Here is an 18,177-nt window from a genome sequence, read left to right as displayed (position 1 = left end):
CATGTCATTTAATCAATCTTCACATGAATTATCACATGAGAGATATTTTCATTTAAAGTAGAAAAACCTTTTATATGTTTGAAATGTTTGGCAGCATGCGGACCTGCTTACGACAATGCATTGTGTTTCATTTTAAAAAGAGAAATGTAATCATCCATCTATTTTACTTGAACTCACCACATCTGTTTTTGTACTTTAGAAAATACAAGACTCAACCATGATTCAGCCATTTATACCTATTAACATACAAAATGATTTAAAAAAAACCGATAGGCCCTATATACTGGACACTTATCAAGGTAAAATCAAAGTTTGTGAGTATAATACATGTCTAGTTTTTACAGGTATGTTTACAAGGAATTTGCTTTGGTGTATGATGGTTCAGAGTCTGAACTTCAGACAGTATTACACTAAATTAAATATACAACACAAACAAATAAAAACAACTTAGCAAGTTAATATATGACAATGACTTTCAGAAAGGGGACATTTTATGTCGATATTGACGTTGTTGATATCTGAAGACTTGCTTTTCTGAAGTTTGCCAAAACATAGACCGTAACATCAGAAGCATGATCAGAAACAATGAAAAAGAAACCCCTGCCGAAACCAGGGATCGAACCAGGGACCTTTAGATCTTCAGTCTAACGCTCTCCCAACTGAGCTATTTCGGCTTGTCTGTCAACCTCAAAGCTTGTGACATTAAGTAATTACTATCGGACCTGTGAAATGCGTTCAAGTTAAACTATCTATGGGATTATAGGGCTTCTTATAGAAGCGTAGTCATTATTTAAACTGACGAGACGGCCCTGAATGCGAAATAAATGTCTGCTGAATGCCCTATCCAACCTAAAACTAACTTTACCGATGTTTCCCAGAAAGCCTACAACAACAGTGTCGCTCGGATTACGCGTCATCATTCTCAGCTGACTGCGACTGCAGCTCGAGACAAGAGTAGAAATGCTTGTGTGTGATTGTGTTTTGCTCAAGTAAATCTATTAAATGTGTTTCTTTCATTGCTTGCATACAATGTGTAAGCCATGTTGTGGTTAACTTGACCACTCGGTTAATCGTTTTATAACGAGCACACAACGCTGCCATGCTCAGTTGCAGACATGCAGTGGAAACCATTTTCTGTCTTTGCGTTACTTCTTAACATTACCAGAACTTCAACAACTTCATATGTCATCACAGTGGATGTGGGGAGACCAGTAGGAGATCTTAAACACTTCTGGACAAGCACTGGTTTCTGGTTGGTTAAATCAAAATTATTATTCCAGTAAAATACAGAGACAGTGGTGATCAGGAAGCACTGAGGAAGTGGACAATTTGTTGAATTAGAAAATAAAAGTGCTTATTTACACAAAGAATCCACCAGAATACCTGTTTATCTAGGTATTAGATATGTTTGTATCAATTAAGCATCTTCAATAAACCTCAGATATTATTTTAATAGGTTTTTGACTGGCAGTTTTTTTAAGGACCCACTCTGAAACTGAAATGATCTACACTTTCGTAATTAAGTAGAATATTTATTGTATTCTCAATCTATGAATGCATATCTGTGTAACATATGTATCACAAAGATAAATTGGAGGCTCTTCTTTGTCCTCAGCCCCCCGCTGCCTCACACCCAGGCCCACCAGTTTGACCTGAGCGTAGACCAGCAGCAGAACCTGGCTCATGTGGGCTCAGTCCCTCATGGAGGGATCCAGCAGGTCAGGATACACTGGATGTTGGAGCTGGTCAGTGCACAGTAAGTGAACTAGCTCACCACCTAAGTGTAGTTTAATATTTGTCTGGTTTTTAATGATGCATGTTTTTAAAGGGATATTGGAGGACAACCCCAGTACAACTTCACTAAACTGGACCAGCTGATAGATCTCTTGTGGATAAATGGACTCCGACCAGGTACCTCAACCCCAGTCTGTAAAATATCACATTATATTTGTGATGCATATTTAAAGTATTTTTTTCCCAAGATAAATGACAAAAGTATTTATTTCATAAAGAAACCTCAATGTTTTTAACCACAATGTGGCGACACATATTTTAGGTTTTGAACTCATGGGCAGTGTCTCTAACTACTTCACTGACTTTGAGGACAAGTCACAAGTGTTTGAGTGGAGAAATCTGGTTTATCTCATAGCCAAGAGGTACATCGGTGAGTGAGTGCCATTGTTTTGTCCCCATTATGTTTTATATGTAGTTTGCACGCCATGTAATCATGATCAATAAAATGACTTGGAAGTGCTATTTAAAGTGTTGAAATATCTTTCTTTAATATGAATTTAGCTATTTTTGAAACTAGGTAGAGCTTGCAAACCTAATAAAACATATTATTAGTTTCTTGTGTAATTCAACATAAAGTGTAACAATAAGTGAACTGATACACACTTAATCTGCACTCTATGACCCTGCTGCTACGTAATGTAATTGTTCTCATGTTTTATTTAATGACAGAACAGTACGGCCTGGGGACTGTCTCTCAGTGGAACTTTGAAACATGGAATGAGCCAAACAACCACGACTTTGATAATGTCAGCGTGTCAATTCAAGGTAAACCAATAATGCATCATTTTCGATTTTTTATAATCACTGTAAATCATTTATTTTGTTATAATTGTATCTCATAGATGTAATATTACTTGTGGTTATGTAACTACTATTTATTTAAAAATAATTTGGATACATTCTTTTTTGCAACTGGTTGATTGCATTTTCAGTCATAGATATTAGTCATAAATATGTTTTGCGACTTGAAAATGATATATTTGTAAAAGGTTTATCTTTTATTGTTTTTTTGTGATGAAAATGCTCACATTTCACAGATGTATTATTGCAATATTGAACTTAGAAAAAACAGACACTCCACTGCTGTGCCCATGATCAGTTCTTTTTGATAATACATCTTTTTTTAGGGTTTTTAAACTACTATGATGCCTGTTCGGAGGGTCTGCTCGCTGCCAGTAGTCTCCTAAAGTTTGGGGGTCCGGGGGACTCCTGTCATTCCCCCCCACACTCACCGTACTGCTGGGCCATGCTGCAGCACTGCTTCAACGGTACCAACTACTTCACTGGAGAGACGGGGGTCAGGATCGACTACATCGCCCTGCACAAGAAGGTGGGCTTCCCTGAAATTAAAGCATCTGAATAAAAAATGACATCTTCATTGCCCAGACTAGTTGTTATATTAATGTCCGAAAGCAAACAAATTATACAAAGGTATAGTTATGTCATTCAAATATTAAAATTCAAATCCCCTGAGTTAAGTAAAACTATATTTATTGATGCGTACACCAGCTTAATTATTGTTGACTTTGACTAACTGTTGTCGTCCTAAAGGGAGGAGGCTTCTCCTTGCCCATCCTGCAGCAGGAGATCCAGACCATGGGGGAGATCCAGGAGCGTTTCCCCCGGTTCAGCAGCCTCCCTGTTTACAACGACGAGGCCGATCCGCTGGTGGGCTGGTCCCGGCCCCAGGAGTGGAGGGCGGATGTGACCTATGCCGCGATGGTGGTGAAGGTGACGAGAGCACCATGAAAAACAACCAGTTTGAATACTGGATATTATAAATAAAGGGCATTGCAAATAATGCACGCATTTGGGTATATGCATGAATGATTAACCATCTGGAGGGCATTTATATTATTATTATGTTTTCTAAATAAGTGACAAGGATCTTTAGTGGCTGCTATTTTGGTCAAATAATTGCTGCTATTCAGTCACCTCGAAAGAGCCATACAAAAAATAAAGTGACATTCATTTTTGTTTCTTCTTTAAACAAAGTTGTGTGCCATTTGTGATGCAATTTAAAAAAAACTTGCGTCTTGACAAAATGTTACGTTATTCAAGTATGTTTATTGCCATTTCTTGCCTGTTGTTTAGCATATTTTGATGCTTTTTCAGGATCATTTTGTGACTGCAATTATTTGGACCAGGATAAATGTGTTATGAATTATTTACCCTTGCCTAGTTTCTTACATTAAGAATGTGTCTAAAAACAGAAGTACAAATATAGCACATACAGTTTGCACTACAGGGTGAAAAATAATATCATCTCTTAATTTAACTCATCTCTCTACCAGTTAAATCACACTGAACCAGTTCTCTGTCCTGCTCATCTTAACAGGTTATAAACCAGCACCAGGACCTGCTGCTGGCGGACCCAACAAGCACCATCAACTACACCCTGCTCAGCAATGACAACGCCTTCCTCAGCTACCACCCGTACCCCTTCACCCAGCGCACGCTTACCGCTCGCTTCCAGGTCAACAACACCCAGCCGCCTCACGTGCAGATCATCAGGAAGCCCGTCCTCTCCGTCATGGGCCTGCTGGCTCTGCTAGGTGACCGTCTTTTCCTAAACACTAAACACTCCTTTACCTCCATGGAAAATGTCAATAAATCAGAGAGAGGATGGTATCTTTGGATCGTATAGTTATTGTCTCATAGGAAGTTTTCTAACTAAGTCGAATGACCCAAAAGTGTCTTAGTGACAGCCATGATAACCACTTGAAATGTTCTTAATGCAAAGGAATTGTGTTATTTTCATAGAGTAATGTCTCCTAAGAAGGATGTTTTTAATTTATCCATAGGAATTGCAAGGAATTATGAGATGGCTTTATCTCCTTTACTTTCATAAAGGACCGTCCAGTGTATCCTGCACTAAAGATATGGGATAAGAGAGAAAGCATTTAAATCCCCTTACCTTAGCATTCAGATGAATAAGAGAATTATACCAGGTCTTATTGCCTAAATACCTCCGGTCTAGATTTTTACTACATGTAAAAATACCATATTACCGCAATGTTGCATCTGTTATAGTTATCTGTTCAGATATTAGATATCTATTTTTATACACATCTGTTTATACGACCTTTTCATTCATAACTTCCCATATATCCGTATACAGCATTTTATTATGTGAATTTAACTTTAGTAACCGTATTATATATTTCAAAATATAAAATACAGAATTGTTGCATTTGTATACCTTCAGTGCTAGGCTGTATCTGTGCCTATGACAATCAAGCCTTTTAAAATCTTTAAAATGTTGCTTTCTCATCTCCTCCCAGTCGTATTTGAATGTTGCCTCTTTTGTTTGTGACTCCTCTCTCAGGAGAGACGCAGGTCCTCTCTCAGGTGTTGAGCTCCGCAGGTACTAACAGCACAGTGGGAGTTCTCGCCAGCATCCACAGCCCTGTAACAGAGCGCGGCTCCGACAGCTGGCAGGCCGCCCTGCTGCTGTTCAACAGTGACGACAACAGCAGCTCCATCGACACTGATGATGTCCGCCTGTCTCTCAAGGGACTGGCTGCACAGAAGGGTGGGTTCAACTAAACTCTCTCCCCAAACAAGCAGACTGACAACCCATCTGTTCAGGCTGCAAATACATCTCTAAAAAATATAAAATGAAATACTGCTGCCTTTTAATATTATTAATAGGTTATGCGAGTTTCATTTATATAGCAAAAATAAATGATGAAATACAAATGTGCTTTACCAAAACCTTTAAACGCAAGACATTTTAAACATTTAAATAAAGTGATTATAAATTCAAGAGAATATCAATTGCAACAAGAGAATATAAAATGAAACATGGAATATAATGCAAGAATAAAACTAACAACGCTGTGAAAGATATGAACAATTATTTGATTAAATAAAAGACAGCAGCATCTTCATCTGCAGCAAGTCTTCATCCTTGATTTCAAATAAGTGATGGTTGCCATTTCTGTGAGTTGGATCCAGATTTGTGATTCATATAACTGTCCAACAGACCATGATTTCTGCAAGTTGAGTTAAATCTGAGTCCTGATTGTCATCTGTCTGTTTGCTCTGCAGGTCTTGTGTATGTTGCATATTATATTGACAACAACTTAACCAACCCGTACGGGCTGTGGCAGAGAATGGGTCGCCCCGACTTCCCCACAGCCGAGCAGTTCAGACGCCTCAGGAGCGAGCAGGTACACACCAGGGAACAATGATTCTGTAAAAATGTATGTTTATTATCATATTTATGTTTTCTTTTAATACACGTTGTGATTTATAAGTTGTTTACAGTTAAGAAACTCTGGAATTTGAAAGAAACACACTGTTTTTTTTACTCAAAATTACATATCTTTTCCCGTTATATACTATATAAATGTATATCTTTCACTGTTAGATTCTCTATTGATTTAGGTATTTACTGTTTATTTTATAATGTTGATATTTATTTACTGTTTATTTTCTGTTATTTGACTTTTCATTCATGTGCAATTCCTTGTTTACATGCTGCTGTGACTAAACAATTTCCCATATTGGGATCAATAAAGTAAATCTAAACTTATTTAATTACCTTACTTTGAAATATTTTACTATTTTAACAAAACAATGTATTCCCCTATTTATATAATACTAGAATGATAAATATCTTAACCTTGGGTAGATGGCAAGCCAGCTGTGCTCATTTATATTCTCAGTGTTGTCACCGGGTATTTCCATGTAAAAGATTCTTGCATCTTTAATCAACATGTTGAGCTCCACTTTCTGATACCGGCGCTATCTTATTAATGAGATGGTGCAGCAGAGCTGATTCCTTTGATCTATTTTTGGCTTTTCCTTCTCAGTGAGGTGCTGTGAGACATTCTTTGATCCACTAATGATTTGTCATTGTTTTCAGCACCCTCATGTGGATGGACCCCTGGAGGTTCCTGCTGGGGACACTCTGACTCTGAGAGCCAGACTCTCTCTGCCCTCCGTCCTCCTCGTACATATCTGTGCACGACCCAAAGCTGAGCCAGACCAGGTCAGTATCAACTCGCAACCACAAAGAAAAAATAAATGTGATCTTTTCCTCTTGTTTGCATGTGTTTCACAGTCCACCTTAAAGAGATCATAAAAGGTCTCTCCATAGGTTAATACTATCTTATATACAGTTAAGCATATGTCTGTGTCAATGCAAGTAAGACAAGTAAATGAGTGTTTTATGATGATTATGTTCTGAATGTTATGATAAAAGCCTGATGGATCTACGTTTTCAACAGCCAACAGACAAACACCTTCATGGTACTAAGCTGCATATTTCAAAAGAGATGAACTCTCAACTATATTTGATTTCTGTTTAGGTTAATGGGTTACGCTTCATCAGGATCACCAAGGGCCAGGTCCTGATCGTCTGGTCGGACCACTGTGTTGATTCCAAGTAGGTGACATAATTATTCCTTTATTTTTGTTTTCACTGCAAAACATGTGAAAGTATGTAACCATTTGAAGGTTCATTTTCACATAAAAATGTATATAAACGACCACACCTCAGTTACAAACCTTGTAAAAAATTGTTACCTATAGTAGTTTTGTAATAGTTTTGTACCTATGTTATCCCAAACGTTGCTAACAGTTTTCAAACCCAGATAAATCTGTAGTTTCTATTAAAGTAAGGGTGAGATTTGACTTGGTCTCCTGTAATGGTGACATATCCATCTTTGCACACGCGTCAGCACTGTGGTTGTCTTCAAGAAGCTGTGGTAAACACATTTATCAGTTTTCTCAGCAATCTTAAGCAGTTAGCTCGCAGAACCTCAATCGCCTCAAAGAAACAATGATTTGAAACATGAATCTGCTTTTTCAGTGTATTTACCAGATCTGTTGTTTTCTAGAGGAGGTTACCTCTGCGGATAATTCAGCTTCTGTACAGAAAAAACTGCGGAATGTCTGATTCTTAGCTATCGGAGAAATAAGCTGAGAAAACATTAGTGGCAACTCGGTTTGCAGTCTGATTTATTAAAAAAAAAGACACACAGTGTTGTGCGTTTTAAAAATGTTCCTTCTCATACTGCTTGCTGCATTACAGTAGATGAATAGTTAATATGTAGTATGTACTTTCAACTGGTCTGTACTTGTTATTAATGAAACTGATATTGATGAAACTGATTTGCTCGACTGTCTCTCAAATTGTAATGATTGTGTGCATTGCTTGAATTTCACTTAACAGACTATATGTGGTTTGTGTTGTGTGTCATGTTTTGCATTTTGTTTATGTATGTCTATAAGTTGTTGCTATTGTCGGGACCCCCTTGAAAACGAGATGGTGCATCTCAAGGGGTTTATCCCAATGAATAAACATTTCTATATACGTGCATGGACTAAGAACAAGAAAGCCATCGCTATGCACTTTAACTTCTCTGTTTCTTTGCAGATGCATTAAGACTTTTGAAGTGGAGTTCTCCCCAGACCACGAGGAATTCAGCAGAATTAATACTCAAAACACCATTTTCACTTCTTATGTGTATTCACCTGGTAAGGATTCCCAGGAAATGATTTCAAGATTCATGATTTCATTGACAATATTGTCAATGACTAACAACCTTTCAGAAAAATGTCTTCACCTTTTTAAAAACTAAATACCACCATATACCCTTTTGTGTTTTATAGTAGACCTGCAGGTGGGCGGTCTGTACAGAGTCCGTGCTGTGGACTACTGGGGGAGGCCCGGCCAGTACTCGCTGCCGGAGAGGTACTCAGAGGAGAAATAAACTTCTAAATAATTTTCTTAACAGTTTTCTACCATGTAAATACATTTGATAGAGATCACTGTGCTGATTGGATATGTGTTATACAGTATGGGTGCTGTGTCATCTTTGTCATCACATTGTTAGCATACATTTATCATTTATGCTCATGATCTTTGGGACAGATGATAGCAGAAAATGCGACCTATTTGTACGAAAGGGAAGAGATAAGTAATGAACTGATGACACTGTTAAAAACTGTTAGAATCAGAACAAATGTAATGGATTCATGATGATTTTGTTATCTTTTTCAAAATGTGCAATACTCTATTTTATTTATACTCTTTTATATAAATGTGGAAATATCTTTGTGCATAAGATAAGTAAAAGTTGGATCACCAAATTTAACATGGCAGTTTTTCCAAAGACACAGACAACAACTTCAAGTTTCTTTACAAAATGTATTGTCACCAATACAGAATGATAACACAGATCAGATACATGGTTGCTTATTCATCACATTACCTCAACCAATAATACTTTTCATTGAATTTTGGTAAGTACATTAGTATTAATCTTGTCATTGGCAGTGTTGATTTAATTCTTCCATGGGACATTTCATTTGATGTGTCCGAAGGCTCTGTTATGACGTTTGAACATCATAAGCATAACATCATTATTATTCTTTCTTTAAGAAGGGCTATGTCTTCATTTTGGGCAGGATGATCATCCGATATATACAGAAACTCCAGAAGAAGAAGTTTAGCAGGCTCCTGTTGAAAAAAGAGAGAGAAACAAGTGTCAGATTTATTAAAATGTAACAAATAAAATTACAAAAATATTTTCAAATTAGTTGTTAAGATCCAGAGATGAATACTTGTCCACGAAGTTAACTTTTTAAAAGCTTTTACATTCAGTCTTGTGATTTTTCTAGACTTGCCCGATTGTAATAAACCAAAAAGGTCACGTTCTTATTGTGAAGTGAGTCATTTCGAGGGCGTAGTGACAAGACATTTTTAGAATATGACAATATTAATAAGCATCCCAATAAATGGCGAGAGGTATTAAGTACAATATTGAGTTCCAAAATGTAGCACAGTAGAAGTATTAAATATAGCATAAATAGAAATACTCAATTAAAGTAGAAGTACCTCAAATGTATACTTAATTACAGGAGTTGAGTAAATGTACTGAGTTACGTACCAGTCTGCAGCACAGGTTGAAACTCGCCGACCATGCAGATTTCCTCCTGTTTTTGGCGGACGACCCTCTGGATGGCGGGGGGGAGGCCGCGGGGGTTGCGGGAGAAGAGCAGGGAGTATCCGTCGTCGCAGCTTCCATCGTCCTTCAGGGTGCGGCAAGCGTAGGTGAGGGCGTAGTTCTCGTAGTCTGTGTCAATGATCCAGTAGTTGTCACCTGAAAGAGCAGAAAACAAGAAGTTACAGTAGTCTCTGCTGTGTGAGAAAGAGACTGAGAGGATGTGTGGGTACAATCCTCTCCTCAAACTTTTTTTATATACAGTAGCAGTTATCTGACTAAAAAAGGTAACACAAAGTACATAAAGTGTTTAGGCATCAGTGGCTCAGGCCTTAGAGACTTGGCATGGGAACCTGAGGCTGGTCCTAAAGAAACATACCTCCGCTGGAAAGGTAGCTGGCCAGGCCCTGGTAGTTCATGAACATCTTGCCGGGGGACGCGGGGTCGGGCACGGAGTACTGAGCGGCCATGTCGGCGCACACCACCCAGAACCTGGAGCAAAAGAGAAATTGCACTTTTGCAAAAGGGCCTTAAAGTTGTATTTAAGTATAGTTCTTGGGTGGAAGTACTTAATTACTTTCCACCACTTAAATACCCACCCAAAGAGAGTAACTCTGCCCTTGGAGGCGGCGACCATGGTTCCATCTTCTCCGATGGTGTACTCAGCAGAGATGTTGTCCTGCAGGAACAAACCCTCAGGGTCCTTCTTCTGCAGAGCGTACCACTTTCCTGCATACTGTGGAGACAAATCATTAGGGAAAATATGTTGAGAGCCATTTCATCAGTACAATATGTATATGCACTTGAAAAAATAAGGCTTATTTTGAATGTGATCCATCCCCTCCTGACCCAGAAAACGACACAACTTCTGGCCCAGGCTCTCGTCATCTCACGCCTAGACTACTGCAACTCCCTCCTGGCTGGTCTACCTGCATGTGCCATCCGACCTCTGCAGCTCATACAGAATGCAGTTGCTCGTCTGGTCTTCAACCTTCCTAAATTTTCCCACACCACACCGCTCCTCCGCTCCCTCCACTGGCTTCCAGTAACTGCTAGAATCCACTTCAAGACACTGGTACTTGCGTACCATGCTATGAATGGATCTGGCCCTTCCTACATCCAGGACATGGTTAAACTGTGCACCCCAGCGCGTGCACTCCGCTCTGCATCAGCCAAACAGCTCGCTGCACCCTCGCTGCGAGGGGGACCCAAGTTCCCATCAGCAAAAACACGTGGGTTTGCTATCCTGGCTCCAACATGGTGGAATGAGCTCCCCATTGACATCAGGACAGCAGAAAGCTTACACACCTTCCGGCGCAAACTGAAAACTCATCTCTTTTGACTCCACTTCGAGCGATAGAATTACTAACAAATAATTACTAACAGAGCACTTATATACTAATAAGGGACTGGCTTATCTAAAGCCAGTTGAGTAGCACTTGAAATATTTTGGCTCTATGAAACCTGATGTACTTATATGATTCTGTTTTCTTCAAGTTTGTATCTTCCTTGTCGAATGCACTTATTGTAAGTCGCTTTGGATAAAAGCGTCAGCTAAATGCAATGTAATTCCTATACCCCAGATTTTAGTAAAGAATACATACATCAAGTGTATTTGAGACAAATGCTGAAACATGATTCCTTTTAGGCTAGTATTATATATATTATATTTTGAGGTAGAAGTATCCGGATTTTGTAATCTTGTTTTTGCGGGTTATGGAATGTAGGACTACACTATACCAAGATTTCTGACCTGATTAGGCCTGATCCTTTGGCACAAAAAAAGAAAATGTTGGCCTATCCAATCACTGATTTGTACCATTCCGTTTTTAATTGAAAGGTCCATAATCCTTGGGATTCATTGTTATGTAAATCTCAGTGTATGTTGTATAATAATGGAGGATAGTGCACAATATGCAACATTATATTCAATTGTTTGCGGATGATGCATTGATGTACTTTGGAGGATGTTGATCAAATTGTCCTCCTTGTTCATTTAGCTCTCTGCCCTGACCCTACAGATGAGTATACTGTAAACGGTTTTTAGTTACAGTAACTTGCACTTGAACGGATTTAAATACTTTAAAATATTTCTCTACTCACTCTTGCTGGTTCAAAGTCGGCTTTCACAGTGAAGCTGTCCACCACGCAGGAGGCCAGGCTCTGCTCCACACAGGCCAGCAGCAACATCGCCAGGGAGAACATTTGGAAGTCCATTCTGGCCAAAAAAAAGTGAGCAGATTTTAATTTAGTATGAATTTTCATTATTTTAGAGCAACTTGCTGAATCTGGCTAAAAGAAAACTCTTGCAACTCCTCATTTAGTTTGTAAAAAAAACATTTGGTCCCCACAAAGCAGCGTGTTCTTACCTGAAGTGCTGAAGAAGTTTCTGTCGCAGTCTGAGCTGTGGTGAGGAGACGCCGTGTGAGCCTTTTTATATGAGATGCTCAGACAGGCTCACTGATTATTTTCACTCCTTGAACCTAAATGCAGAGTTTAATCTGTCGCTAATCCTGTTACCAAAATCCCCTGCTAGTAAGCTGTTGAACCCTCACATTCAGCGGTGTGTGGGTTTTATGTAATTGTTTGCATGACCCTGTAATGGGATACATAACGAAGCGGTGACCTGAGCCTCAAGTCACACGTCCATGCCAAATGTTTACATGACCAAACTATGGAGCCAGAAGTGTTGTGGCATCATACCTGCTGAATAAAAAAGTGATATAGTGCAGCAGAGTGAATAATAGATTAATTAAAGATGAGATAAGATTTTATTTTGACACACCAATCTTTTCTTGGTTAAAAAAGAAAGAAAAAATGTATACATCTTTAGGTAAAATGTTCCCAAATCTCTGGAAAGTATTTAAATAAAGTACAATGCTTATGACTGGACGGTAAAGTTTTCCTTTTTTAATCTACTTTTATTCAGACATGTAAGCAAAAGGTATGTAAAAACAAAGAAAAGGAAGCATTTCCACATGTACCCACACCGGAAAAAAACAAAACAAATATGTTATGTAATATAATAGTCTGCAGAATAATGACACCCAGTCATGAGACGTCAGCTGAGGCTCAGGTGGTCACTTGCTCTGTAACGTCCCAAACGCTGCAAGAGCTTCAACATGTAATCCGCGGGGGCAAAGTGTGAATTATAGAAAAACATCTGAGTTATATTAGATGAAGTTTAAACGACTCACGCACCAGCATTGGAGCATACAAATGCCAAAGTGAGTACACTTTACAAAGGTTTAAACTAGAGTGGGGTATCTTACCTTAAAGAATGTTTGCTGCAACAGATGCATTGACAGACTTAATTTGCTTTTGCACTCAAATTGTCTCATCAGTATATTTTCCATTATTTTTCAAAGCCTTTTTGTAGATTCCTTTAATCATTTGTAAAATATTTTTCCCTCTATCATCCATTTCGTTTTTCTACTTTTCATTGACTGACTAATTTTGTCCTAACATGCAATTTGTTTAAAGTAAAAACATGCATTAGCTGATGCCTTAGTTTTTGAGTTCCATAATCTGTTGATATGGTGTATTCCAACTACTCTTACTGTAAACTACAGTAGTTGAGAGTAAGTAAACACAACTAGCATGCCAGTAAGTCTGTACTGTGTTTACAGCAGGCCCTGGCATTGTTTTTACTCTAATAATAACAACCTGTCTTCAGTATATTAGGTAAGGTCTCCAGGCTTTGACATCCGTGCAGGATGTCAAAGCCTCACCTAACCTCCTGCTCAACCTAACACGTGACATGTCAACAGTATTAACTCTGCATCTCTAATCTGAAAACAAAAGCTAGGTTTAAATGATCCAGGACACAAAGACGCACTCTTGCTTAACTGGAGGTGAGCTCGAGTTCAGCGTGTTTGGATTTGAGCCATGTCAAGTCTCCGTTAGGTGTTTAGCTGCTTGCTCGGAGAAAACACAAACATCTCCGTAAGATGTATGGTTCAGTTGGTATCTGAGCAACTATACTGTCAGCATGGACCTTCACTCTGAAAAACATAAGACCCAAAAGTGACTGCAGGAAGTATATTTAAAAAAGAAAATCCCAAACTGTATCAAACTATTGTGGGATTTTTTCGAGTGTAAATCATATAACATTTGGAAATACTTCTGCGACAGTAAAATTTGGAATTTCTTATTTAAGATATCTAGGCACTTTATCCACCAATGCTCAGAACTGAAGGAAATTATTTTTACAATCAAAGTAATTTTTCAAACTACACATACTTTTGAAGTGCAGGAATTGTGCGGTCTTTTTTTGTGATACTTGGCTCAGTGTTTGGGGCTTTGTGTTGTTTGTCAGACAAAACTAAATATGACATTACTTATAGATTTACTATATGAAATAGAATTAAATACAACTTTGATAAATGTATCTCATGTAGTTTGTGCACATTCATCTTGTATCAATATAATTAGCACTGTAATGCTTCTTACATGTTAAAATACAGAAAAATAAGTGAAGTAGATTTTTTAAATGTGAACCAGTGCTCAAAAAGATGTTGGCGAATAGGAAGCAACTGAACATTATCCAATAGCAACACGTGACAAACTTCTTAACTTAATGAAGATGGTGTTTTTCCATTTCATATCATTTTAATATAACGTCCATCATACCTGTACTGTGTCAGTGGCTTTATGGCAGGCCTATTCAAATGGCGGCCCGCGGGCCAGATGCGGCCCAGAACCAACTCCCGAGTGGCCCAGCCTCTCGTGGCCAAATTCCTACACTAGTACAGACCATGAACGCAACACTCCGCGTTGCTAGAAACCACAACGCAGCACGTTTTTTGAAAGTGCATCTAGTGGTGCTAGTAACGGTGGTCCTATGATAGCAACTCTAAAACATGTCTCTCTCAACTCTGAAGTGTAAACAAAGACAAAACGGTCATTGATCTTGTGGAGCAGATGCGCGAGTCATTGCCCAAGTCAAGCTGGACCTTTTCGCGACCGACTTGAGTACGGGTCGGATGCTGCATTTTCCGATGCTCCACAAACACATCACATCCCCGGCACAAATCACGGATGTGATGACACAGTTCATTGCGAGGTTGAAAGAGAACTTTGGTCAATTGGATGGACTTGCTCTGCCCATAGAGGTGATGGGCTTTGTCAGAGACCCCTTCACTGTTGCAATGGAGGGGGGCGTATCCACCAGAGCAAAGGAAGTGGTCCCCTCCATCGACGAGGGGAAATGTACACTGAAACTTATTGACATGCATTCATCCGTAACCGGATGCCCCAAGCGCAGCGCACTAACGGGCCAGCGAAGTTTTGGAGTGACGTCAACAAACGGCAGTTCAGAGGCGGCGCTAGGGGGTGGCTACTTGGGCTCAAGCCCCGGATGTTTTCTGAAAAGCCCCGGATGTTTCACTTAAAAAAATAAAATTAAAAAAAAATAATTTTTTTTTTTTTTTTAAATGTCTCGGGAGTAATGTGCAGTACCGGAGTCCACCAGAGAGGCAGCCGCTGCGGGACATTAGCCTGCGTACTGCGTAGCCTTCCCTGCCCTGAAGAAGAAGTGATCCTTCCTAGTGCCTGACAAGTTTTAAGCTAATAGCCTATAAAGTTATGGATATTAGAAAGTTATTTTCATCGAAGCAGGCACCACAAGCTGCAGCAGCAGCAGCAGCAGTATCAGCAGCTGACAACAATGTCATCACCAGCAGTGAAGAAATGGATGATGTTTCAGGTTTGTGAATCTAATGGTGATATCTGCACTCTGGCTGACTCAGTAAGAAGTGAAAAAGAGTGATGTACTGTAACGTTAATCTTATAGCTAGTAAACATGGAGTAACCAAGGCAAGGCAAGTTTATTTATATAGCACCTTTCAACACAAGGCAATTCAAGGTGCTTTACAAAAATGAAAGACATTCAGACAAAGGCATTTAAAAACAGTAAAAGATAATAAAAGAAACATTAAAAGAAAAAATACATGAATAAAAAGTTACAGTGCAGTTTAAGATATGAATAGTTCACACAGAAGTTCCACTTTACTGATGAACACAAAACGCAGCGACAAAAAGATAAACCACACTAAGTCAATACCCTTATATGTTAGTATGTATACAGAACATGACTAAACATTATTCTAAGATGTAATGTTAACCCTTCATACCTCAGTCTACTTTTAAGACACTAAAATAACGTATTCCAATTTTTATTTTGTTTTCGCGCGTGGAATTATACCGGCTCTCGTTTCAGTACACATAACAACGGAACCATAGCAACGGAACTGACAGGCAACACTCTGAATCCGATTGGCTGTGACTGCATCCACTCAGAGTGCCCGATTCAGAAACGTGACTCTTACACTCTTTACGTCACAAACAAAGATGGTGGATGAGAATAGATCTATAAAACGATAAGCAATGCACAGTGGATCGGAAGAGGACGGTGTGTCGACGTTGTTCGATAGCGGTGCAGTATGCTAATAGGAACACACGCCAAACATGCTAAATCACATCAGAAGGCATCACCCAGATTTGCCAATCACCGGAGCCCGGCAAAAGACAACAGCAGTTCAACAGCTGATCCCCGCTGTTTTTAAGAAGCCAATAGACATGAAAGCCGAGAGACCAAAATAAATAACGGAAGCTTTTGGCATATTTTTTCAACGACTTGAAACACTTTCTTATTATTTATGATGTAATATTTTCAAGACATTCTTTTTAGTTTTACAGCTTGATGAAATCTTTTGTTTGACATCAGCCATTATAGATACTATGGCCATCTGAGTGTGTGTGGTACTGTTTGTGGTTTGTCTTTAACTGTTTAATACAGTTAATTATTCAAAATGTTAGAGTTCCTTATTTTTAAACTGAAACTTGCACTACTGTTCAAAAGTAAATAACAACAAACCTGGAATTATGCATTTGGGACTTGTTTTTGCTTTTTCTTGTTGTACCGAACCGTACCGAACCGTGACCCCCAAACCGAGGTACGAACCGAACCGTGACTTCAGTGAACCGTTACACCCCTAGTCCCCAGTGTTCCAGGGAACTCACCAAGTGTCAGAAAACACAACCCTCTCTCTTTTCCTCCGTACCCAAATCTCTAAAAACGGGGCTGCAACGGATCTGATACAGACTGATCTTGAATTATTTTCTACGTCACAGAAGTGGTGCTCTGCTTATTGGTCAATTCTCCACCTATCAGGGGAATGTGGGGTTGGGCTACGGCCGGCTATTGCGCTGGAGACGCTGTAGTACATATGCCAGGCCTGGAAGTGGTGCTGTAGTCTGCCACAAAAGCAGCGAAGAAGACATGGTTGCCCTTCTGTTTATACTCTGCTCTGGCTCTTTCTCTCCCTCCCAGAGGCAAGCGTTTGCTCCCTCGCTGTAATTCTGTCCGGTAGTCCACCAGCAGATGACAAACACCCTCCTCTCCGGCTCTTCCAAGGAACGAGGGGACCGTGCGGCAGAGTTTCAGTTAGATTTTTATTTCGCCGGTCAACATGTCCGTTAAAGTTGAAATCTTCCGGACAAAATTAGAAAAGTGCCGGTCAAAGGTCTTCTTTGTTATTTATTGAGCTTTAAAGCAAATGAATAACGACTCTATATAAGAATAATATAAGAATAAAACACGGAGGACGGAGATCTCTTTTTCTCCCCCTCTTCTCCCCGCTGCAGCCCAGCAGCTGATCTCAGAGCATGCGCCCCTCTCCTGCAGGGGGGCGTGGTGCAGCTCACAGAATCAGCCCCCTGCAAAAACAGGGCTGGAAAGAGCAAATAGAGCGAAATGAGGCATGGCTAAAATGCAGGATCCGTTTGGTATTTTGAAAGAAAAACTATTTATATACTTTATATATGGCCCTACAATATATTGTTCAAATATAGCATGATATGTCCCCTGTAAGGTATTATTAAGGTAGGGTTAATGTTGCTCTCAAAGTGCACCAGCTTGATGCTTTTAACTTTAACTTCAATATTTAAAAAAAAATCTTCCCGGGGGGAGCATGCCCCCGGACCCCCCTAGAGGAGGCGACGACCCCCCTAAAGGATGTTTGGTCCACCCCCCACTTGTAAAAAAAATAGCACTTTACCCCTGCACCCCCCCAACAACTCCTGGGCTAAGCCCCGGATCTCCTACAATCCGCCTCTGCGGCAGTTCCCTTCGTTCAGAAATTAGCGATCTGAGTGCTCAGTATGTTTGGATCAACATACAAATGTGAGTCAAGCTTTTCACACATGAACTCAATCAAAAGTAGCACTCGCTGCTCCCTGACTGACAGCACTCTTCACCAATGTCTTAGGATTGCATTGACATCCTATGAGCCAAATATCACTGCTCTTGTTCAAAACTAAAAATGTCACTTCTCCCATTGAGAAAGTCAGCGATGACAAATCACACATGCGGTGATAGTAAGCACCTAGTTTACCATAGTAGACGTGTAGTGTAGTATTCATT

At 39.5% G+C, this 18,177-nt stretch overlaps 2 protein-coding genes and 1 non-coding gene across 4 annotated transcripts; 1 reads left to right on the top strand and 2 right to left on the bottom strand.

Moving 5' to 3' along the window:
• Window positions 1-601: 601 nt before the first annotated feature.
• trnaf-gaa (transfer RNA phenylalanine (anticodon GAA)) lies at window positions 602-674 on the bottom strand. Its single transcript has one exon. It is a non-coding gene; the product is annotated as a tRNA-Phe (tRNA).
• Window positions 675-931: 257 nt separating this feature from the next.
• On the top strand, window positions 932-10,997 carry idua (alpha-L-iduronidase). 2 transcript variants are annotated; one of them, XM_034091985.2, is made up of 15 exons: window positions 932-1,252; window positions 1,616-1,756; window positions 1,829-1,911; window positions 2,057-2,164; window positions 2,464-2,559; window positions 2,922-3,124; window positions 3,346-3,525; window positions 4,133-4,349; window positions 5,123-5,329; window positions 5,848-5,969; window positions 6,668-6,793; window positions 7,113-7,189; window positions 8,183-8,283; window positions 8,419-8,500; window positions 10,606-10,997. In XM_034091985.2, the coding sequence occupies exons 1-15, from the start codon at window positions 1,116-1,118 to the stop codon at window positions 10,649-10,651; spliced, it is 1,926 nt and encodes a 641-aa protein (XP_033947876.1). In that variant the 5' UTR covers window positions 932-1,115; the 3' UTR covers window positions 10,652-10,997. The 2 variants fall into 2 exon arrangements, with proteins under 2 accessions (XP_033947876.1, XP_033947878.1); XM_034091987.1 differs by lacking the exon at window positions 10,606-10,997 and having other exon boundaries at window positions 8,419-8,898.
• LOC117453113 (purpurin-like) lies at window positions 9,182-17,277 on the bottom strand. The gene is made up of 6 exons (XM_071204398.1): window positions 16,630-17,277; window positions 11,856-11,970; window positions 10,352-10,488; window positions 10,132-10,244; window positions 9,699-9,911; window positions 9,182-9,268 (listed from the first exon to the last, which is right to left on the bottom strand). The coding sequence occupies exons 1-6, from the start codon at window positions 16,641-16,643 to the stop codon at window positions 9,258-9,260; spliced, it is 603 nt and encodes a 200-aa protein (XP_071060499.1). The 5' UTR covers window positions 16,644-17,277; the 3' UTR covers window positions 9,182-9,257.
• Between the last annotated feature and the right edge of the window lie 900 nt (window positions 17,278-18,177).

Source organism: Pseudochaenichthys georgianus, chromosome 9 (assembly GCF_902827115.2).
Source record: "Pseudochaenichthys georgianus chromosome 9, fPseGeo1.2, whole genome shotgun sequence".
NCBI classification, from domain to species: Eukaryota; Metazoa; Chordata; class Actinopteri; order Perciformes; family Channichthyidae; genus Pseudochaenichthys; species Pseudochaenichthys georgianus.
This window is presented reverse-complemented; position numbering and strand designations above follow the sequence as displayed.

Excerpts from the sequence above, each read along its gene's own strand:
- idua (XM_034091985.2), top strand. The coding sequence starts at position 1,116 with ATGCAGTGGAAACCATTTTCTGTCTTTGCGTTACTTCTTAACATTACC. Across the intron at positions 3,125-3,345 it reads ACATCGCCCTGCACAAGAAG|GGAGGAGGCTTCTCCTTGCC; the intron begins GTGGGCTTCCCT and ends GTCGTCCTAAAG. Across the intron at positions 5,330-5,847 it reads GGGACTGGCTGCACAGAAGG|GTCTTGTGTATGTTGCATAT; the intron begins GTGGGTTCAACT and ends TTTGCTCTGCAG.
- LOC117453113 (XM_071204398.1), bottom strand. Across the intron at positions 10,489-11,855 it reads CCGACTTTGAACCAGCAAGA|TATGCAGGAAAGTGGTACGC; the intron begins GTGAGTAGAGAA and ends TTGTCTCCACAG. Across the intron at positions 9,912-10,131 it reads CAGCTACCTTTCCAGCGGAG|GTGACAACTACTGGATCATT; the intron begins GTATGTTTCTTT and ends CTGCTCTTTCAG.